General features: G+C 47.5%; 1 protein-coding gene across 4 annotated transcripts in view; it reads right to left on the reverse strand.

Moving 5' to 3' along the window:
- Positions 1-23899, reverse strand: part of runx2b (RUNX family transcription factor 2b) — a 41275-nt gene that overhangs the window by 7711 nt on the left and 9665 nt on the right. For 3 of the 4 annotated variants that reach the window (XM_047021295.1, XM_047021291.1, XM_047021292.1), the window contains 3 exons: positions 11737-11993; positions 10124-10280; positions 8246-8350 (listed from right to left, as the gene is read on the reverse strand). In XM_047021295.1, coding sequence (XP_046877251.1) covers positions 8246-8350; positions 10124-10280; positions 11737-11993 — 519 coding nt within the window. Of the gene's footprint in view, positions 1-8245; positions 8351-10123; positions 10281-11736; positions 11994-13128; positions 13834-23899 lie in introns of those variants that run through there. The other variant, XM_047021294.1, reaches the window with a different exon arrangement.

Below are 23899 nucleotides of genomic sequence, written 5' to 3' on the forward strand. Positions count from 1 at the left end.
TGGTGCCCTGCAGACACACACACCCCGTCAGCCACCTTACCCCTCACCCTCACCTGGTGCCCTGCAGACACACACACCCCGTCAGCCACCTTACCCCCTCACCCTCACCTGGTGCCCTGCAGACACACACACCCCGTCAGCCACCTTACCCCTCACCCTTACCTGATGCCCTGCAGACACACACACCCCGTCAGCCACCTTACCCCTCACCCTTACCTGATGCCCTGCAGACACACACACCCCGTCAGCCACCTTACCCCTCACCCTCACCTGGTGCCCTGCAGACACACACACCCTGTCAGCCAGGCTACCCCTCACCCTCACCTTGACCCACCACTGTACCAGGCTTTACCTCACACTGCTGTCAGCTCCATCCACCTCACACTATGACCCCCTCCACAAGAAGTCATTTAGTATAAGAATTCGACGACCACGGAACTATTATTACGTCTATGTTTCACCCGCCCAGAAAAAGCTTTGCGTGTTGTTTGCTTTACAGTGTAGTGGCGATCTTGGATCTTGTCATTCCAGACATGCTGTGATGTGACAGTTGTGCTGTGTGCTTTGAGAGCTGATCTTCTGTCAACAGGGCCTGTGTTTATATCAGCCAGAGGATGTATGCTGTGAGAGGCCAGAACTGGGATGCTGCATCCTGTTAGCGACAAGCTACAAGCCAACAGTTTACTCAGCCAGGACTCATCCTCAGGTAAACACTACAGCTATGCTCAAAAACCTGATTCTGATTCCATGATCCGTCTACCTGTGTTCTGTCCCTTCCAAAACATCCCACAATTTCGTTATGCACTTAATATACTGCATGACTCCTCTGTCTACACACTCCCTCTCTCTCTCTCTCTCTCTCTCTCTCTCTCTCTCTCTCTCTCTCTCTCTCTCTCTCTCACACACACACCTCCATGATCTGTGGATCAGTATGTCTGTATCTTACCTTATATCTCTACTTATCTGTCTCTCTCTCTCTCCTATCTGTCTGTCTGTCTCTCTCCTGTCTGTCTGTCATTTTACACGTCTGTGTATTTGAACGCTTGCTCCCTCTGCCATCAGATCCTTTGTAAAGTAGGTGAAGTAAACATGAAGGTAAACAGAGCTGGCCGAGTGCCATCTGGCACAGGCAGGGACAGGCAGCTGCCTCCCGATCCTGTCCAACCTGCCTGAGCAACACACAGACACGCCTCTGACACTAGCCCAGGGAGGGGGTGGAGAGACTGGGGTCAGGGGTTAGAGGCATCCTAAAGAGGAAGAGCAGAGATGAAGAGGAAAAGGAAAGAAGATGAGTTGGATGAAGACGAGGAGGAAGGAGAGAAGAAAGAGCAGGATGTTGAGGATGACTAGAAGGTCCAGGAGGAGACAGAAGTGACCGAATATTTAAGGTTTCCATCAGTTTCCTATTCAGTGTTCCAGAGATGTCACATGGACAAATACATCCAGATAGATGATGATGTGCTACTACGTCATCCCCGACTCAGAGCAACCCATCTTGATGACCTCAAACAGCACAGCTCACTTTCATGACATAACTCACATGGATAATTCATTCATTTCAACATTTGCCATCAGGCCGGCAGGATAATTTGTGCCTTCCACTGGCATTCCTTATTTCTCTTAGCGGGCTGTGCCCAGTCAATCATAGGCTTTCCACTCCTAACAGACTGAGTTTCTCTTTAAAACAGCGATGGGACACAGTGAGGCTTTGTGCGCGGCCCTCTCCTAGAGATGGGTATAAATAGCTGGGGGGGGGGGGGGAGGGCGAGACATGGGGGAGGCAGAGGAGGGTGGGGGCAGGAGGGAGAGGAGGAGACCCTGATGAACAGTAAATTAAGAGCTCTGGATGGGTCCCCAGTCTGCAGTCTGGGGGCTGACTGGGGCTCGCTGGATCCTCCCTGAAGCGCCGTGAATGGTGGAACAGTTAAGAGGACCAGGAGGTTTCCTCCGCGCAGCGCAGAAGATGCAGGACCAGGAGGTTTCCTCCGCACAGCGCAGAAGATGCAGGACCAGGAGGTTTCCTCCGCACAGCGCAGAAGATGCAGGACCAAGAGGTTTCCTCCGCACAGCGCAGAAGATCCAGGAGCTGTTTGAGACACGCCGTACCTAGTCTGGGCTGGATCCAAGGAGGGATGTTTTCACTCGCAAGGGCGGAGTGTCTGTAAATACACTGAACTGCCTGATCTTTCCCCAGGTATTTCAGACAGTCTGGGACAGGCTGATACAGGCTGTGCATTGTCTCTGTTAACACTCCTAGGTCAAGCTCAAACCAGTGGACCGCTAGTTTTCCCCAACTGGCTGGACAGTGGGTACCAACAGATAAGGTTGTGGTCATAAGGGGCAGCAAAGCATGATTTTCAACCATGAAGAAATGCGACATGGTAACCACTACTATGCATTAAAGTCCAGTGCACAGTGAATACACCCTGCCCTCACAGTCCATTAGTTTGGTGGCTCTGACAGTAAATACCGTTTTTCAGGCCTTAATTACACCTTTTAGAAGACATCTGTTGCCAAACACAAGATTTCTCAGCTGTTTTATCGGAACCCTAGCAGGGCGTTGGAATGAGCCGGGGTATTTAAAGGAACGGGAAGGCGGATGATTTCAGAGCCGGAGGGAAAGTCCCTCAGATTCCCATCATCCCTGTGAAAATAGCCCAGATTTTCGATAGTGTGTGCCACTTCCCTGCCCAACCAGCAGCCGGAAACACCCAGATTCAGAACAGATGTTACGGTAATACACAAGCGCATGGACACGCACCTACACACACACATAGACACACACACACACACGTAGGCTAGCACGGACACACAAACACACGCATGTGCCAGCTCCATCCATTATCTGCCATCTCTGCAGATCAAATCGAACACCCAGCGATCCCAAAACAGTGTTGTTTGTAGCAGAGAGATAATGAACTGGAGACATATCCACCACAATGGTCTGAAAACACTGTAAGTAAGAGCAAGACGGGTAAACAGTGTGTAAGGCCTAAGTAATTGATGCCAGATGGAGATGTGATCTGGGACTGAGTGCCGTGATCTCTGATGGATGATGAGGTGAGCTGTTTCCCTCTGAGGCACGGGCTGAGACTACCAGTCTGAAACACAATAGCTCTCCTTACCAGCCAAGCAGGCATCCTCTACAGATGAACTATTTAGAAATTCACTCCGGTTGACTAAGGTTGCGTAAGAAACACATGTGAACACAAGCCGAATAAATGGACATCTTATAAATTCACTGTCACGTCATCCCTGAAGCCCAGTCGGCTTAGGGTTTATGATTATGGTGTGACCTGTGATTAATATATCTACCTTGATTTAAGAGCAACACACTCCTGGAATATCAGTCTGTGTGTCTGTCAGTCAGTTTCTGCTAGAACAGCCAGTAAAGAGCATGACTGAATGCATTCGTCTCCATTTCACTTTTTTATTTGGAGCTTTCCCAGTGGCTGTGTTGTTTTTGTGAGGAGTCAGAAACAATGAATTATTTCAGGTGGCAGTCTGAATCTGGCAGAGCGTGAAGAGAGAGGAAAAGTGCTGAGTGGGTGACAGCCAGACGCCCGTCTACCATGGGGGTCTGTAGAAGTGGAGAGAGAGAGAGAGCAGAGGAGGGGAAAGAGGGAGAGGGGGAGAGACAGAGCAGAGGAGGGGAAAGAGGGAGAGAGCGAGAGAGCAGAGGAGGGGAAAGAGGGAGAGAGAGCGAGAGAGAGAGGGAGAGAGAGGGAGAGAGAGAGGGAGAGAGAGGGACAGAGAGGGAGAGAGCGAGAGCGAGAGAGAGAGAGGGAGAGAGAGGGAGAGAGAGCGAGAGAGAGAGATAGAGAGAGAGAGAGAGAGAGAGAGAGAGAGAGAGGGAGAGAGAGAGCCAGGCTGTCGTGGAGGGCTGCCAGCCATCTGTGTGGTCCATGCGTTCCAGCCCTGAGGAAGCAAGCCAGGCCAGGGAAGGGCACACACACACTCACACTGTACACACATATGCTGTACTGTACATAAAACCCACACACATCCACACTCACATTGAACATCCACTTTGATGCTCTCTCTCTCTCTCTCTCTCTCTCTCTCTCGCTCTCTCGCTCTCTCACACACACACACACACACACAGTCTCAGACAGCCTCCCTCATCACCTCTCCGCTCACATGAAAGTGTTTTTATTCGGAACAAAGAGAGTAAATCTCTTTGAGATGTTTTGATGTTGTGCTGCCTCAGTCCCTGACTCTGTAGACCTGAGTGTGCTGCCTCAGTCCCTGACTCTGTAGACCTGAGTGTGCTGCCTCAGTCCCTGACTCTGTAGACCTGAGTGTGCTGCCTCAGTCCCTGACTGTAGACCTGAGTGTGCTGACTCAGTCCCTGACTGTAGACCTGAGTGTGCTGACTCAGTCCCTGACTGTAGACCTGAGTGTGCTGACTCAGTCCCTGACTCTGTAAACCAGAGTGTGCTGCCTCAGTCCCTGACTCTGTAGACCTGAGTGTGCTGCCTCAGTCCCTGACTCTGTAGACCTGAGTGTGCTTCCTCAGTCGCAGTATCTCAGGCCCTCTGCCTCCTAGCTTTGTGTTCTGTCTTATAAAGCCTTGGCATCTGTTCATGGAACCTCATGAGACATCCGTCTCACTGCCTCAGGATTAGACTAGAGTATCTCCCTCTCTCGTTCACTTCTTTCAGTCTCTCTTTCTCTGTTTTTTTCCCTCTCTCTTTCTCTCTTCTCCCTCCTGGAGTTCAGGGGGGTTTATTGGTCCTGCTCCCATTGTTAAGGCATGTTCTGAATGAGTCTGCAGCTTCAGCAGATACCACACTGTCTGTCTGCGAGTGAATGTGTGTGTGTGTGTGTGTGTGAGAGAGCATCAAAGTGGATGTGGATGAGTGTGAATGTGTGTGAGTTGTATGTACAGTACAGCATATGTGTGTACAGTCTGTGTGTGTCCATGAGTGCATGCGCACTCGTGTTTGAGGATGTGAAATAAGGGCGGGACCATCCCCTTCAGAGATAAACAAGCCCAACCTGTGCTGACATGTGACCTATTTTTAAAGTTGGTATTGGATTGCTCAGGTCTTGCCCGTCAGGCTCAGTAACATCACAACAGACATGATGACGCACACAGAGAAGCGCTCACGCTCAGAGAAGGCGTGTGTGTGTCCTAAGGTAAGAGAAACTGACCTTAGAGGATGACGGGCCGCGATAATGCTGATATTCCCATTGTATACTTGAGAAGCTTCCGGAGCATGCAAACAGTTTATTAGTATCTCTCACAACACTCCACGTGCGGTCAGGTTTGTGGGAGGGCTGTGCCTAACATCAAGTGTGTGTGAATGTGTGGAGCGATACAAAGCTTGGTTTGGCAAAGGACACCACTGAACCACTAATATTGTCTCCAGGCCTCTGAGCTACCAGACTCATACAACACCAAGACCAAACTTGTTAACACCCTGACCAAAACTAGACCAGACCCAGACCCAGACCCAGGCCCGGCACATACCAAGACAGGGGCCAACGGCACAGAGGGGCCTGACCACTAACCTCGGACAAAAACCATGAACGACATGGAGGCATGTACACACACAGCAACACAAGACATATATGCCACAAGTGCTTCAGTCACCTCCTATGGTTGGCTGTCGATAATAACCAGTAATGGAAGGAGAGTCATTTGGACAGAAAGCCTGGTGCTGTGTTGTGATCTCCAGTCAGGAGACTGTTCCTGGTCATGCCCAGGATCTGAGGAGACACAGAACCACCTATAAAAGCATGTTGGTTTAACCAACCCCTCCCAGTCTATTAGTTCAAATGACGTTTAATGAGACCTATTAGCAGTGCTCCAAACCAGCACTGTTACTAAAACAGACTACTGACACCAATAACACACACACACACACACAGAGACATACATAAACACACACACGCGTGTGGGTACACGCAAACATACACAAGCTCACACACACACACACCCAAAGACACACTTCTGGGCGTAGTGGCTAACCACAGGGCAACCAGGACCTGTCATCTTATTAAGCACAATGTGAGCCACAGAAACCACATTAACCTCCGGCAAATAACACAGTGACCAGAAGGACCTGACAAACCACTCACCAACAGTGCAGCCACGCTCCCGCTGCAGGCCCATCAACACAACCAGGCCCGAACCTCGCAGTCCTTGCACGTTACCACAGAGAACCGTTACTTTGTCAACCAAACACAGAAAACTGTAACTGATTCCAAACTATGCCGGGGAACTTGATATGGCGGTTCCAGTCGTGTGGGACTCTTATGGTAACCATAAGGCCTTGACAATTACATAAACTAATTATTAACATACTTACTGACTGACACCCTGATCAACTGAGTGGAGGACACGGATGAAAAGTTAACAAGAACAAAATAACAAAACACTGTGTAGCAGATGTCTCGTGGACAAAGCAGCTGTCCCGAATCTTTCAAAGATGATTGTTTTGGAGTGAATAAACGTGCTATTCCTCTCTGTCACTTTGAAATATATGCAGAAGTCGAATGGTTCAGACAAATGACATGTAGTTGTGACAGCGTGTGTGTGAGTGTGTGTGTGAGTGTGTGTGAGTGTGCGTGTGTGAGTGTGTGTGAGTGTGTGTGTGTGAGTGTGTGTGTGTGCTATGAGCTAAGACTGCCCAGTGTTCTCCTCTCTGTAGGGCCCCCTCTAAGGCGTAATAGGGGCCTCCTAATTACACACTTAATTTAACACCAAATAGAGGTGGAAAGGCAGATGAGGGCCCCATGTGTAAATGGAGCGTTCAGAGATAGCAGTGGCTGGCTCTGAGCTGGGAGACTGTCCGTACCGGGCCTGGGGCAGGGAGGCCTGCTGGTGGGCCCTAACAGGGACACACATGTGGGGTTGGCCACCCTGTGACCCAGGCTCCTGAGGGAGAAGCATATTCTGAGACACAGGTCCTTGGGAAACGGTGACAGCCACTTCACAACTCACATGCAGTGGAATGCTATTGTTGGAGCTCTGGCAGAAAGAAAAATCGCTTGATGAAGAGGAGTTCAGCGTTCTGTTTTTACAGTGTATTTCACACCTGGTTGATCACGTCCTTAAGACTTCAGAATGTGTCTGTGGGCCGAAGGGACTTTAGGGCTGTTGTTGTCAAGAGAGAAAACGATTCTTTGTAAACAAATTCCTTCCTGCCTCCCATCCGCCGGTCTCTAAGTAACGGGGCCAGACTGTGGGTGTTTGGAAGCCATCTGACAGAGACGGCAGATGCACAGGAAATGCTTGCGATCAAAGTGAAGAGCGAGTGCTCTTCGCATATCCGTATGTGTTACTGTGTGAGCTCGCATTCTCGTGTGTGTGTGTGTGTGTGTGTGTGTGTGTGTGTGTGTGAGGGGCGTCTCTGGCGCCAGGGGGCAGGTTTCATCCAGAATGATGACCTACTAATCTCCGTGACTCCAGATTTGTCGCTGTCTCTCCGTCTGTCTCTGTGTCCCAGTGCCATGTGTGTTTATAGGACGGGAGGAGGGTTGTTTGTGATGTGCTAGTCTTCACTGAGACGCCAAAGATGTGAATATGTTTTTATGAATAGGCAGGGCTGGGGAAACAGCTGCCTGCCAGACCAGTTGGCACTGATGGCCATAGTAAAGTTTTTTTTCCTCTTCAGTTGTTTTTATATGGCCCATTAAAATGAGCTGATGCTAGCACTTTGCTACCCAGTGTACCCTTCGTGCTGCACTCTCTCTCTCATACCATCGCATGGGAAGCAAGGCTATTTCTGAGAAGTCAAGTTAATTAAAAACCTGTTGATTGCCACTTAAAATAATCGGAACTTTTTCCAGTTAAGGGGTTTGAAAAAAGTATGTCTCTATCCTTTGTTAGTGTACTTGTTGTTTTACTATCTCCATTTTAGACAGGCGCCACTATTTAGTACTAGTCCTTGACTGTTGTGATTGGCTATCTGTTCGTAGGACACGCCCACAAATCAGCAAGTCTAACAAAAACAGCCTCAGCCAGTCATTATCACACCCTGGGCGAGTGTGTGTGTGTGAGTTTCTGTGGGTGTGTGGGTGTGTGGGTATGTGGGTGTGTGTGTGTGTCTGCATGTGTGTGTGAGCTTGTCTGTGGGTGTGTGAGTGTGTGTGAGCCTGTGAGCGTGTGTGTCTGCCTGTGTGTGTGAGCTTGTCTGTGGGTGTGTGAGTGTGTGTGTGTGAGCCTGTGAGCGTGTGTGTGGGTGTGTGAGTGTGTGTGTGTGTGTGTGTGTGAGTGTGTGCATGTTGTACTCACTCCTGGGCTCCCGTGGTCCATCCACTGTGACCTTAATGGCCCGGTGGTAAGTGGCCACTTGTGGCGGGTTGGAGAATACCGTGATTGTCAGGGTGAAGCTCTTTCCTGGAGGGACATTAGAACACATCAGTCATTCTCAAGGGCAATGCCCTGCATTCATACACCACAACCCTCAAGGCCCGATTCTAGCTAATCCCATAACAGCATGTCTTTAAGAGTGCAAACTGTAGTCAAGTAAAGAAAATAAACTTCCGACGGGACTTTTAATACACCTGAAGATGAGGCATTCAGACAGTCAAACAGTTCTTGTGATCGTAAGCTTCTCCTTGTCGAACCCTGTCTGTGTTTGCGTGGGTGAGAAGAATCTTAACAGTCACTTCCTCCTCTGCTAATCCCTGGCAGTTGCTGCTTTGCCTGGGGCTGACTGTGTGTGTGAGAGAGTGAAATAAATAGTGTGTGTGTGTGTCATTCCTAGGATTTGAGTTGCAGCAATTCTGTGACTCCGACTGAAGACGCCTATTCAGAACAAACACTAACATCTGAGGTATGCACAGAACTCACATCACCATGACTAAGCACAGGAAACAGGAAGTAGGAGGCAGGTTTCTTAGTCTACAATCTTTCCTTGATTTTATAGCCTTTCCCTCACTATAATACATTTCATGGTTTTGTCCACTGTTAACATAACACTCTGATCCCATTGATAAGCCAGCAACAAGATACCTCTTCAGATGACTCACATTCCTTAAGCTGAGTGGATGAGTTAACATTAGCTGTTGACCCTGTTCTGAGATCAAATTGGGGTTTTCCCGGTACTTGCTGAAGCAGGGAATCCAGGACGGATAGCTGGTCCCAGGCTCGTGCCAGAAGGCAGCATTTAGTTATGCACAGTGACCCATATCTAATCACTACAGTCATCTGGAACCTTGCTAGGAAATAACATCCAGTTTAAAGTGTGGAAATCGTCAGGTCTTGTCCCATACCTGTGACTGTCAGCCTCTCTCCCTACTCTGCCTTCATGCACATGTCTGCTGTTCTCTTCACCCTGCCTGCTGGCTGTGTTCTGGTCTTATCTCTCTGTAGAGGGTATCGATTTCAGGCACCTGTGTCCTGATCCCCTCAAGTCTCCTATGTCACTTCCTGTGGCAAGATTCCATGTCACAGAGTAAAAGACGCACATGGTTTCCATGGCAATGGGTCCTCTGCCATGCCTTCCAACCTCACTCCCCTCCTCCATCCTCTCCTCTCTCCTCCTCAACCGAGTAAAGGCCTGTTTACATGTGCCCAAATTCCTCCATCCTCCCTTCCTATTGGATCGACTTCATCTTAGCAAACCATTTCAGAGCAGATATAAAAGCTAGCTGGATGGAAGCTACTTGCCAGTGGAGAAACCAACGTGAGTAAAAGAAGTTCTGGCTCAGATGGAACAAAACAGTGTGCCAAGGAGGACAAAATCACCAGCACTGCATTCCTGCACAATAACATGCTTATCCTGAGAAAAAAAGGTTCTTTGTGCCAAACCTCTTACCGTAAATATAATGATTTGGTTTCACAACTTGTAATTGACACACACAGAGTAACGAGAGTGATGCCAAATATTTGGGGAATGTCACTGGTTCCAATGTGACTGGTGCTCGACTCCCTCCACGGCTCCCAGCTTCCTCTAGTGAAAGACGGGCTGAAGTCCAGCACCACCCATGGTGTGTGCATGCCTGTGTGTGTGTGTGAGTGTGTGTGTGTGTGTGTGTGAGTGTGTGTGTGTGTGTGTGAGTGTGTGTGTGGGTCAGCAGACCAGGGTTACACCAGGTGAGCAGGAGCATCAACAGGCTGTCCGCGGAGCTGCTGAGGCCCGTTTGACTGTCCTGTGGCGGGCCTCACCTCTCCCACTGCGCCCCACGAAGCGGAGGTCGTTGAAGCGGGCGACCTGGTTCTTCATCACTCCAGAGGCGTTCCGCAGCTCAGCGGAATAGTTCTCGTCGTTCCCAGCCATCACCGTGACGACGGTCCCATCAGACACCTCTCCCAACGCCACCACCTGACCAGAATACGAACTTGTGATGTTGGTTGCTATGGCATCGGAGACCGAGATGGAAACGAATTTAGCAGTTTGTGCATTATGTTGGGTTGATTATCAATGTAATTAATAGATGCTAAGTTACTTTGTTCATGTACATAATTATCATTAACTTACATAAAATCTATATCATAATGGCCTAATGCTTTTTTTGTTGTTGCTTGTGATCATTTTAAAATGAAGATAGAGTAAAGATCATTTAAAGGCATCGATTGCTTCAGGCGTAGCCCTTGAGTAAATACAGATGGTGATTCACTTATTCAAATCATGTACCATGTTGATTCTGGTCTATTCTTTTAAACCAGGACATTATTTCTATTTCATGCACATTCATTTTAGAACAGGAGGAACTTGTATTAATGACTATATTAATAATGTTGCTACCACAAAGATGAAGGTGAATATAAAAAAAATCTTATTCGATACAGATAAATTAACAATAATTACAGTGGTATCATAATTGAAGGGCAAATACAGAAGACAACAGTTTAATAATTGTGTAATTTGAGGTAAGTGTTGGGTTTAAATCTGGAGCCAAGGCCTTAGGACATTCTGCAAGGCTGTTACTTTGTTCTAAGAAAAGCAATTGATATGAAATTACAGAATAATCATGTGTCTGTCAGGGTGCTTACTAATTCACAGGCCTACAGAAACAACAGCCTGCTGATATACTGCAATGATAGGTGATGGTGAAAAAACGTTAACGATAAAATATTAAACAAAAATATGAACACAGTCTTTATGCCTTTTAAATTAAATCAGCCTTTGACATTTTAAATTGAGCAATTTATTTACGTTGCATTTCAAATAGTTTATACATGTTCTATATGTATTCATAGCCTAGCATAATGTATTATTAAAGCAATCGTTTCTCCTAAATATTTCATAAAGAGTTTACATTAATTCACAGATTTGCAGGGAGCCTGACGTTTAAGATGAACAATAAATTTATTTATTTTAAATACATTAGAATAATGCAGTTAGGGTCAGTTGTGGAGCCTATAATGGATGATTTATCAAAGCCTCATCAAAAAAGCCAAAAGTTTATTTTGTTGTTTGTAATAAAAGTAATGCCTTCTCTTTACGTTATGTCAATAAATAATTGAAGCGCGGAGATATCAGAAACATTTAGAGACAACTGCTCATACCTTTTCTAGTTTTGTAGTTTGTAGCTAGTCGTCTGATAATTTAAACTTAAAATTGACACCAGCTCCAAGTAGTCAAAACGTTTTGATGCATACGTAATTATAACAATTTGCCACTGACATGTACGCTGTCACACTTTGAAATCGGCGTCCGACAGCTTTTCATATAATGTATTCGTTTTCCAAATCCTAAACGATACAAGCCAGCTACCGTGAAGTTTTACTCACGGGGAAATTCATTACAGAAAAATCGAAGTTTGACTTGGTCTTACCTTGAAGGCGACGGGAAGGGTTTTGTTGCAGCGCCAGTGAGAGGGCAGGACTGAGCAGAGGAAATTGGGACTGTCAGTCCGTACCAACTCCGCCGGGTGGTCAGCGATGATTTCGGCCATGCTGCGGTTTTCGTGCGGACGCAGTCTTGGCACTGCAGCGTCCGGCTGACCCGTCGGTGTGCTCACATCGTTCATCTTTCCCGGGACCGGCTGCAGGCTACTTGACGGTGGACTGAACCTCCGACTGGCACTGGGATCTATGGGAATTCGCATCACACCAGCCTAGATAAGCGAAAAGGCACCGAGACTCGGGGAAAAAAACAAATACAACTGTTCTTCACTCCTATGAGGGCGAAACTCCGAGTGCTCCGTTGGTGCGAAACTTCAGCACTGCTGCCAATGGAAAATGGGACACGCAGAGCGCAGAGTTGCAAAACCCTATCCACTACAAACTTCAGCGGACGACTTCGAGTGAAATAAAATACTGTCCTACTAGAACACCATGTTTGAACGCATGATAAGGATGTTTCTGAGGACTCTTCCACTGATGTTCAACTTTTCAATGTAAATGTCCAAGACAAAAACAGATTGATGTGTGAATATGGTTATGAATAACCCAAAAATAAAAATCCAAGCACTGTAATTTACAAAAAGAAACTAAACTGGAACAATCCATCCAGATGTTGTCTACTCAAGACGTTTTTGTCTCTTTTTCCTTTCAGTGAAAACTTAAAGCGTAGCTCCAGGTGCGCCATTGAAGTCTTTGTGCCAAGCTGAAAAGCTAGCTCTCAAAGCCTGCAGGCTATGTACACAAAAAAGTTTTCAAAGACAGAGGAGTAAGGTACGAATATTGCTTTGAACCACACATTGAAAAGCTGTTTATAGCCAGCGGTCGACACAATTGAATGTAGGCTATCTGCCATATAATGTGCAGGCTAATAAAGCATAGTCCAACAATGAATTCAACTTAAAGGGTTAAAAAGATTGTTGAAATGTAAGAAAAAAAGCGGGCTAGATGAAAGAAGCGGAAAAACGCGGCTGGGTTTGTAGCCGTAAATGTGGTTAATGTTTGGAGGCCGGGTTTTCCCGTGCTGTGAGTTTTGTGGTTTATATAGCTACAGCGCCCAGGAATGATTGTGCTGATGCTACTAGAGCACGTGGTGTCTTGATTCACATCAATTGGAGCTATCGTGATCAATACTTATTGGACATTCATCAACCAATGTAGGCTACTCAGAATTTGTGAAATATATTATACATGGTTGATGGTTTATATTTTTTGAAATAGGGCTAGTAGCTTTTTTTTTCTTTTCAGAAATAACCTACTTCACATGCTTTAAAACAATTCCGGTAGCAAAATGTCATAAACAAAAACAACAACAAAAAACATACCGACATGTTATGAGTTCCAGGGATAATCCACACACCTACAATGTTCAACATATTATACTAGACTGAATTCGCTTTAGACCATTCCGAATAGGCTTGACCGTTAATCTCCCCTCTCCCTGACCCCGTGAATGCCGCGAGCCTTGGACACACATGGCCACGTTAAACAACAAACTAAGAGATCTTATAACGAACTACTTTAGTCTAATTTATACACTGTTTGACAGACAGCCGCTTGCCTTCGTCTCAGGCAACACAAAATAGGTATGACCAAACCGAGCCTCGACTCGATGAGTCACCAGAGAGCTGTGACTCAGGTGGAGACCGGGAAGCCGAGCGTTGAGTTACACTCGCTCGCAGGGGAGTGCTGACCAGTACGCTCTGGTATACTCATATTATTAAAGGATAAAGATGGTTCTAAAGACCATTTAAACAATTAGAGAGAAGTGGATGTGATATAATATCGAATTTACGTTAATCTATTTAATAAGAAGCATCGTTTAAATGATCTGAATTGGTTTATAAGTATAATTATTTATATATCTATAATAATATCGAGTCAGTTAGAGAGAATTTGAGATGAAATATATCCTGGCACGAATATAAATACAAGTCGTCTAAGATTGGTCACAGACTTTTGGTTAAGCGTAATTCCAGTTGTCTATATTGACGTTACGCAAATCCATTATATAGTTAGAGTCCGCATGCCGCATTGCATTTTCATACTGCATGTTACAAGTCTATGTAGTGACAATTTAGGATAAATTCAAATAAAGGTAATTCAAGATGAATCTATCATTATGGCTCATTGATTCAGTTGTGGCCTGACAAATATCCTTCAAAGGTATCCTACATTTTAGTTTTAAACACAGGAATAAAGCTGAGAAAATAACTGTCAATTTATACAACACATTTGGCAGTTGGAATGAAAGTCTCCCATTTCATAAAATAAAAAATGTCATAGGCCTAAAGCCTGAAACAAAGCATAATTGAACCAGCCAGGCCTTCCAGAGAGTTGGGGTTATTCAGCCCCTCATGTCAATACTGTAGAGGCCAGAGAGCTGGGGTTATTCAGCCCCTCATGTCCCTACTGTAGAGGCCAGAGAGCTGGGGTTATTCAGCCCCTCATGTCCCTACTGTAGAGGCCAGAGAGCTGGGGTTATTCAGCCCCTCATGTCCCTACTGTAGAGGCCAGAGAGCTGGGGTTATTCAGCCCCTCATGTCCCTACTGTAGAGGCCAGAGAGCTGGGGTTATTCAGCCCCTCACGTCCCTACTGTAGAGGCCAGAGAGCTGGGGTTATTCAGCCCCTCACGTCCCTACTGTAGAGGCCAGAGAACTGGGGTTATTCAGCCCCTCATGTCCCTACTGTAGAGGCCAGAGAGCTGGGGTTATTCAGCCCCTCACGTCCCTATAGAGGGCATCCTCTTCCCTCGGAACCCTCTGGGCTCCACCTGCATCACTCCCTTCACTGCTCTGGCCTGGGGCTGGCCATCACTCATCCAGTTAGACAAGGCCACGCCACATCACACAACACCAGCATCACAACACCAGAGTCCACACCACCACAACACAGAGCCACTGGGATCCCTGTGCTCTTTAACAGGCTTTACTGAAGGAACTTTACTACAGGGACCTTTGATAACGGCCTCTATTTCTACACGAAACAGACTACAAAAAGCCCAGATGTCAGATTAATGATTCTCTTTATTTATGGAACCTTTTTCTGTCACATACAGTTGGTTGATTTGGGTCTCATAACAGAGACAACTGATTGTTACAGGCACGATTATTGTTTGTAAGTAACATCTTCACAGCAACAACGTCATACGCTTTTAGCCGTTCTAAAATGATGGCAGTGCAAACGGAGGCTATTTTGTCTGAGTAGGGGGCTGAATGAGTTGGTTGTGGTGTGTGTGTGTGTGTGTGTGTGTGAACGAGAGGATGTGGGAGGGGCGTATAAAGGGATATAGTATAAAGTCAAAGAAAGCTCTGACATGCATTTGGCTCATCGTCACATGGTAAAACGAGTGATTGAGTTACGCTTCCGTTAGATGGTGCCCAAAGAGCTCAATTGTTGATATTACCCAACATTCTCCAAGATCAGCTCGCAATTTATGGATGGATAAATTTGACCAGTTGTAATTAAATCTGTTAGGGCAGTAAACAATGTCTTACTGCAAATGCAGGGGGTATTATTTTAACAGAAAAGGAGTTGAATTTCACTTCTGATAATATCTGTCTTTCACCACTGAATTTATTTTCAGTGATGTGGAAAACATCCACAGCATGATACAGCAAGTTCATTTCAAAACTGTTTATTTGTATTTCTTTTAGATATTGCAGTGCCACTGAGCTTTGGACGCGTAATTAACTTAATGTGAAGTTGTCACTGGACATGCAGTATATGTTATGTATTATATTACTAATGTTATTGTGACACAACTGCTCTGTGGCATAGTTCCATAAGAGTTACATCTCCCTTCGTCCTAGCTCCTTCCTCACCACACGTCCCTGTGAAGGGAGGTCCACTCTGAAAAGCTGAACTCATCAAAGGGTGCTTGTCTCATCTGACTCTGCTTTGGGTCTTTGCAGAACGGCCTGCATCTGTCTCACCACCGGCTTTCTCCATATTCATCTGCCCGCCCGCCCGCCCGCCCGCTTAAATTTCAAGTTCAAGTTCAGTTAATTGCCAATTGCAACAAGTACAGGTATGAGGTACAGTGGAATTCTCTGGATCTCCTCATGTCTGTCCGTCTGTTCACTTGATCAAAATGTGGTCTGAATGTTTGTGTGTAGTTGAGTACAGTGTGTGTGTGTGTGTGTGTGTGTGTGTGTCAGAGCTAGGCTAATCTCTGAGTCTGGGTCTACTGTATAATCCCTGAAGAGAGACTATACAAAGTGCAGTTCAGTCATATTTAAATTTAGTGTTTCCTGGTTGTTAAATTTCACATTTGGAAACAGAATAATAGTCAGAAGTGGTCAATGTTCGTTCTCTGACTGAATACGAAGTGCAGCTACTAGTTTCAGAAACTCACGCTTTCTTATTACAGTGATACATATAGTCTGATTGTAAGACTGGTTCTCTCTTTTGTTCAACAGCACAGCTGGAAGTGCTCTGGCCCAGTTCTGTTTCAGTTCATCTACTGAATTACTCCACATGTGGAACTGGAAAACTAAGCTGTAATGCAACTGGGAGCTCCATCCCAACACTAAATCATATTTCCCTGCATGATCAATAAAATAAGATTGAACACAGATTGATCAGATACGTCTGTCAGAAGTGCTCTTGGTACACTGGAAGAGAAAGACACTGTCGTTACTAAGATCTGAACAAGGAGGAGATGACAGCGTTTTCAGTTATAGCTTATCCGTCCAATTCCACATCCAGGTTTAATGCGACACACTGAAACACACTCAGACCACGACTGTCTGCCTGCTCAAGCACATACCACACACACACACACACACACACACACACACACACACACACACACACACACACACACACACACACACACACACACACACACACACACACACACACACACACACACACACACACACACACTCCTAACCCTTCTCTATTCACCACACTTGATTAAAAAGGGGATGTGACACACAGAACTCAATGTTGAGGGCAAATGTAAACAAACAGGAGAGCGGGGCTGCACCAGAAGCCTTCAGACATGCACACACACATCAACATGTTTCAGGTCTAACCTCTGTATGTAAAGCCAGATTATGCTTAATACTCCCTCCCTCCCTCACTCTCTTCTTCCCTCTCTCCTTCCCTCGCTCCCTCCCTCCTCTCCCATCTCCTATTCGGTGTACTTTCATCGCACTGGAGAGGAAAAGTACAGCCACTTAAAACTTGGGATTAAGGCTCCATTTCACAGTGGTGCATTTTTCAAGACACTTAATTATAGCTTTCTAGAGGAGGGCTGTGACGAGGCCCAGAGCCCTCTCTGCTCTAACGGGATGTTTCCATGCTCGGCAGGCCAGCCAGCGCTGCGCTGGGGCAGAAAACGATGATGCTCAGAAAATCCTACTCTTATACCTCACCAGGACCTCAGTCACTCTCAGCCTTCCTTCCACCCACAGATCCCAGATCAGAGTAAGCTCATAATGACTGTCACTGAGAATGTGACATCACTACAACCCATCAGGTAATCTTCTGTGTGTGTGTGTGTGTGTACAGTATGTGTGTGTGTGGGGGCGTGTGTACAAGTCATTGACATAGATGACTCGTCTCAAAATGTTTCGCTAACTATTCCAGCCAGGCAACTGATGTGAATGGCAGAGAAGTGGCAGAAGACTTGAAACAGAGGAAGAATGACAGCTGCCAAAAACAGTTGGACGGAGAGAGAGGGGAAAGAGAGGGAGGGAAAGAGAGAGAGAGACGAGAGACCGTATGAGAGAGAATTCTGTGTCCTGTCAGCGTGTGTGTGATATTTCAGTCATGCTTTCTGCTCCCAACATGGCAGAGTGTAGCATGGAAAGCGAGGTGGGGGGTTGGTGGGTGGAGGAGTGGGAGGGGGGGGGGCAGAGATGGAGGAAGGGGGGGGTGCTGGTGGTGGGGGGAGAAGGGAAGGGGGGCAGGGATGGAGGAGGAGGAGGGGGGTGCTTGAGGTGGGGGGAGAAGGGAAGGGGGGCCAGGGATGGAGGACGAGGGGGGGTGCTGGTGGTGGGGGGAGAAGGGAAGGGGGGCAGGGATGGAGGAGGAGGAGGGGGGTGCTTGTGGTGGGGGGAGAGAGGGGGAGTATCAAGACAATTTCCTCTCCGCTCTTATTGCTCTGACTGTCTGCCGCCCGTTTGCCTTCATGGAGGTCCCTAATTGAGATCACTTGTGCTTAAAAATAGGAACAAAAAGGAACTGCTGTGGCCGGGGAGAGGAGAAAATAGAGCAGTACTGTACTGATGAAAGCTGCCATTAAAGAGTCCTAACGACGCAAGGCAGCGTCGGGCACGGCCTTCAGACTCCGCCGTCTGCCAAGGGTCCCTCTGATGTTGACGTGTCACACACCACCTGCTGTCACAGCACCTTGTGTGTGTGTGTCTGTGTGTGTGAGGGAGAGTGTGTGTAATTGGGGTTCGGATAGCACTGTGATAGGATATGGTAACAGTGCCTGGGGCAACATCCAGAAAAAGGGGTGGATCTCACAGTTGCTATAATGTGGCTGCATACACAGCACTCTTGGGTGTGTGTGTGTGGTGTGTTTGGTATATTTTGTCTCACATTCAATAATAAATCAGTTCTCAGACTTCATCACACAAGTTCGGATTTATAAATTCTGCACTCTCTTTATGTCGTTAGCAGCATTATCAGGAGTCCTGACACTTCATCAAGACACTGTGACTAATCACCTCCTCCCCTAGCCTCCTTCCCTGTCCCCCTCCCCTGTCCTCCTCCCCTGTCCTCCTCCCCTGGCCTCCTCCCCTAGCCTCCTCCCCTGTCCCCCTCCCCTGTCCTCCTCCCCTGTCCTCCTCCCCTAGCCTCCTCCCCTGTCCTCCTCCCCTGTCCTCCTCCCCTGGCCTCCTCCCCTGTCCTCCTCCCCTAGCCTCCTCCCCTGTCCTCCTCCCCTGTCCTCCTCCCCTGGCCTCCTCCCCTAGCCTCCTCCCCTGTCCCCCTCCCCTGTCCCCCTCCCCTGGCCTCCTCCCCTGTCCTCCTCCCCTGTCCTCCTCCCCTGGCCTCCTCCCCTGTCCTCCTCCCCTGTCCTCCTCCCCTGTCCTCCTCCCCTGGCCTCCTCCCCTGTCCTCCTCCCCTGTCCTCCTCCCCTAGCCTCCTCCCCTGGCCTCCTCCCCTAGCCTCCTCCCCTGTCCCCCTCCCCTGTCCTCCTCCCCTGTCCTCCTCCCCTAGCCTCCTCCCCTGTCCTCCTCCCCTGTCCTCCTCCCCTGGCCTCCTCCCCTAGCCTCCTCCCCTGTCCCCCTCCCCTGTCCTCCTCCCCTGTCCTCCTCCCCTAGCCTCCTCCCCTGTCCTCCTCCCCTGTCCTCCTCCCCTGGCCTCCTCCCCTGTCCTCCTCCCCTGTCCTCCTCCCCTGGCCTCCTCCCCTGTCCTCCTCCCCTGTCCTCCTCCCCTGGCCTCCTCCCCTGTCCTCCTCCCCTGGCCTCCTCCCCTGTCCTCCTCCCCTGTCCTCCCCTGGCCTCCCCCCTGTCCTCCCCCCTGTCTTCCTCCCCTGGCCTCCCCCCTGTCCTCCCCCCTGTCCTCCTCCCCTGGCCTCCCCCCTGTCCTCCCCCCTGTCCTCCTCCCCTGTCCTCCTCCCCTAGCCTCCTCCCCTGGCCTCCTCCCCTGGCCTCCCCCCTGTCCTCCTCCCCTGGCCTCCTCCCCTGGCCTCCTCCCCTGTCCTCCTCCCCTGGCCTCCCCCCTGTCCTCCCCCCTGTCCTCCTCCCCTGGCCTCCCCCCTGTCCTCCTCCCCTGTCCTCCTCCCCTGGCCTCCTCCTCATGCCTCCTCCCCCAGGCCAGGTCTCTGAGCACCACCTTAAACCTGCTGGCCTTCCCTTCAAACCATCTATCACTCAATCTGGTCTGATCCAGCTATTAATCAAACAATGAGCTGGGCCCTAGGAGACAGGCTTGAAGGATTGGTTGGAAGGAGACCTGACACGTCCAGGAGTGGTACAGAGCCATGGCTGGGAATCGGAACCCTGTAAAGCGCGTTGATTTTGGACGGAGAACCTCTGTAGGTGCTAAAGACAATACAGACACTTGGGCTAGGCCAACATTCCACTTTACAGTTTTTTCCTTCCTCTGTGTATTTCACTGGTCTACTTCCCCTTTGCAAACTACCCGGCTAGTTTCAAAATATTTATAGTACATCTGCAAGACATGCTGTTCTCATGTATCCAGGACCGTTTAGCTGTATTCATTATGTGAGGTAAAACTAATACCAGATTTATAGAGGGGGATTTCACTAGGTTCCCCTTGTCCTGTAGTAGATTGAGGATGATTTATGTGAGGTGTGCACTGCAGAAGAGATGGATAGAGTGACTGGGGAGAGAGGCACACAGGCAGCACTCCAGACTAGCACTCGCAGGGGGGCTATCCGCTATCACCCAGGGTCTCCAACGCTTCCCCCTCCCACCGCTCTGACTGGAGAGCTGGAGAAAAAGGAGGGAGGGAAGGAAGGAAAAGAGGTGAGGATGTATGGATGTAAGAGGAGAGGAGGAATGTCCAGGTGCACCAAGTCAAACATCGATGTAAGGAAGTCTAAAGGAGAAGGCCAAGCAAGAAAATAGTGTTCAGTGGATGCTCAATTGAACACAGACATAAACATAGGCTTCTAGAATGACAATGATATGCCTGGCAGGGCACTGTATGCTAATGTTTTATTTTGGACGGTCATAATGCATAGAACGTGTCTGTTTAGCTTGGCTCCCCTTGCATGGTGGGGATACTGGGGTTTTTTAGCAGACACGGCTTTCACCCGCTGTAACTGAGACTCTGCTGGAAGTCAGAGATGTAGCTTGCTTTCCCGGGCCCAGCTTGGCTGCCCTGCACTCTGCACAAGTCTCAGTGTGTAACATGTAAACATCAACATCGATTCAAAACTAAAAGCCACTGTACGTAGAGCCCTCCGACAGCAGCCAATCAGATAGCACAGAGAGAGAGAGAGAGAGAAATAGAGAGAGAAAATGAAAGTGAGAAACTAAGAGAGTGGTGGTCACAGAAAGGGCCACAGCAGCGGGGGAAGCAGACCACGCCACAGCACTCTGTTTTGGGGTTTGGATCCCTCCCGCTCTCCTGACACACATCCAGCTCGCTCTCATTCACCATGGACACCGTCCAAACTACCGACTATGAACTCTACAACCTGGAGCCATCCAGCGGATCAGATTCCTCAGCATTTAGACATTCAAAAGCAGACAGAGATCCATGTGTGATCCTCTTGACTGGCCTTGGAGTCAGGGCCTCACATGTAACATGTACTGGCCCTGGTGTTTCCTGGCCCAGCCTCTCAGTCAAGTGTGCTGGATGGTATAATGAGTGAAGCTGACAGTGGGGTAGCAAGTTCAGCCGTGTCAGAGCCAAGAGCTGGACCTGATCCCAAAACTCCAGCCTGTAATTACACCGATGCTATTAAGCTACTGGTCAGCTATGACTCAGAAAGAGGGGCTAAAGTGGTGAGGAGGTTGAGAGTGGGGGATGGGAGGGATGGATGGGAGTAGAGGGGCTGTTAGTCCTGAGGATGTCCTCAGACAAACCACCACCATCCCTTCTCCCCCCCCGATTTCACAGGACATGAATGAGTATTGTCTGATAATGCGACCCATGACCTTGTGTTTTTCCGAGTGAGACAAACCGCTGTTTCTTCCAGGGTGGAAGGGGCATCTTATGGTGTGTGTGCTCTACCCCAAGCTGAGATTCAGATGACGCCTGCTTTCTGTTATTAAAATGTACTGGAGTCCTGAGCAGTGAGTCTGAGTCTGGGAGAGTCCCACAGGGAACATCAATTTCATTGTGAAACGTTGTTCTTCAAAAAATGATCCATTTTGTGGTGTGCGTTATGACATAAGAGAGTATCTAAATGCCTTACACATAAAATGCCTCCTTGGCATTGAGACTGTTGGGATGTGGTCTCTGCCTGACAATTAAATTGTCCACTTGGAGTACTCTCTCACTGTGGAAGCAAAAGATTTAAATCATCTTTCCAGAATTGATAACGTTAAATGTTTAAAACCTCATTTCATGGTGCCATATATCATTTTGATGGAGTTTGGCAGCCATTGGAGACAGAGAAATGTCTCCAGTAGATCCATGGTTTCAGACGGCTAACGCCAGGCCTGAACCTTGCTGAGCCCTCCAACAGGACCACAACACACTCAAAAAGAATAGGGTGGTTTCAATCATCGTCTCTAACTGTCAATAAACTTTACAATACATCTAGACTCAGTCTTGGCCCACCACAGGGTGAAAACCAGGAAGTTCCCTGATTTTAAGTGAAGGTGAGCTTCTCAGTCAGGTCACTTGCCAGCACAGTCACCATGCTGCTACAATCCTCAACTCAAAACGATAACACACGATATCTCAGCTCTCATTATGTATGGGTGCTCATAATCAGCATTGATGGGCAGTACTCAAGTAGATGTTTCAGGTATCAGTACTTTAATTCACTACAGATTTTTTGGAGAACTTTTTACTTTCACTCCTTAAAATTTGTAAACAAATATCTGTACTTTCTACTTCATACATTTTAAAACCAGGCTCGTTACTTTAGTTTTAATCTGTATTTGGTCACCTTTTTTTTACATTTCCTGGCTACATATTTCAATGCAGCCAATCAGACGTGGCTTTTAATAACCAGAACCGTTACACTAACCCTTAGATATTGAGATTGCTCTCTTAAATCTACACTCAGTGCAACTTCTCACTTTTTTTCATGGACAGATAACCGGTCACCCTCACGGAGATCTCTCCCGTTTCTAGATTTTTGTTAGAAACCGAGATGTTACATTATACGTAGGGAACAACAAACTGACCAATATTTAACTGCTAATGTTATTGCTCAATCCCTAGAAAACTAATCTTGCTTGTGATACAGCTAGCTACTTTTACTGTGTGAGTTAGATTAACCGTACCTTCGTCATTTTCCATGTAGCTCGAAACGTACAATTTGAACCTCTTTTCCCTCTTGCTTGAAAGGCAGCAACATAGAATCCTATGCACATCGTTACTTATCATTTTGGGAAGATTATCCAAAGTCCTCGTAAAACAAGAAGCATTTTGTGAGACTGAGATCTAACTGCTACTGTAGCCAGCTGTTGGCCTGGCTGAAGCAATATGCTGATATTTCCGTTTTTTTAAATCACGTTTCAAAGATACAAATCTTTTCTGCGCTTTTGAAAATCAATTTCGAAGATTCAAATCTATATTCCGCATCTATATTCAATTTTACACTTGCAAATCTTGACCCATAATGCAGGTCATCAACTTCCGGTAGCTAGTCTAGCAGCAAGTTCACTCACACTAAATGCCGTTTGTTTTAGTAGGTCGTACGAATGGGTGATCTTCCCAAAATGACAATTAACAATGTACATAGGGAAAATGTTAGCTGGCATTCAAACAAGAGGAAAAAGGGGCACAATTTGTACATTTCGAGCTACATTGACAACGAACGTAAGGTTTATCTAATTCACAGTAAAAGTAGGTAGCTATGAACGGATTTGAGCAGTAACATTGTCTAGCTAGTCTAGCTAGTTAACAATTTTAGCTACATTCCTTTATAATGTACTCAATTATCTGATTGTCAACTTGCTTGCTAGGATGTGTGGTCTGTGTTAGCCAGCTACCGTTCTTCTGGTCGCTATAAAAGCCCCCGGCCTCTCGGTCCTTTGTGTGTGTAGTTGTACGCCTGTGTGTGGGTGCGTTAGTGTGTATGTGCATATATGCGTGTCTGTTTCTGCCTATGCGTGAGGGCCTATATCTGTGTCTGGTACGTTTGAGTATGTGGGTGTAAACGTGCATGCCTGTGTGTGTATGTGTGCGTGTGTTTGTGTGTGTGTAGCAGTAAAGGGCTGGCTCAGAGACTCTGGTTAACCAGACTGTAATTTGGAGACCCACTGGAGACTCCCAACAGCCTCTTAGTGTTTGTTTACCAGAGAGCTTGACTGTACTGTTTCTGCTGCGTTCGCAGGGACTGGGGGGTTGCTGTGTATATGTGTGTACATATGTGTGTGTGTGTGTGCTAAAATGTACTGTATGAAGTGAAGGTCACAAGTCTAACTGATCCTCATCAAGCTTTTTCCACCAGACATAACCAGTAAACAATAGCACAGAGC

This window comes from Hypomesus transpacificus, chromosome 6 (assembly GCF_021917145.1).
Source record: "Hypomesus transpacificus isolate Combined female chromosome 6, fHypTra1, whole genome shotgun sequence".
In the NCBI taxonomy this organism is placed as follows: Eukaryota; Metazoa; Chordata; class Actinopteri; order Osmeriformes; family Osmeridae; genus Hypomesus; species Hypomesus transpacificus.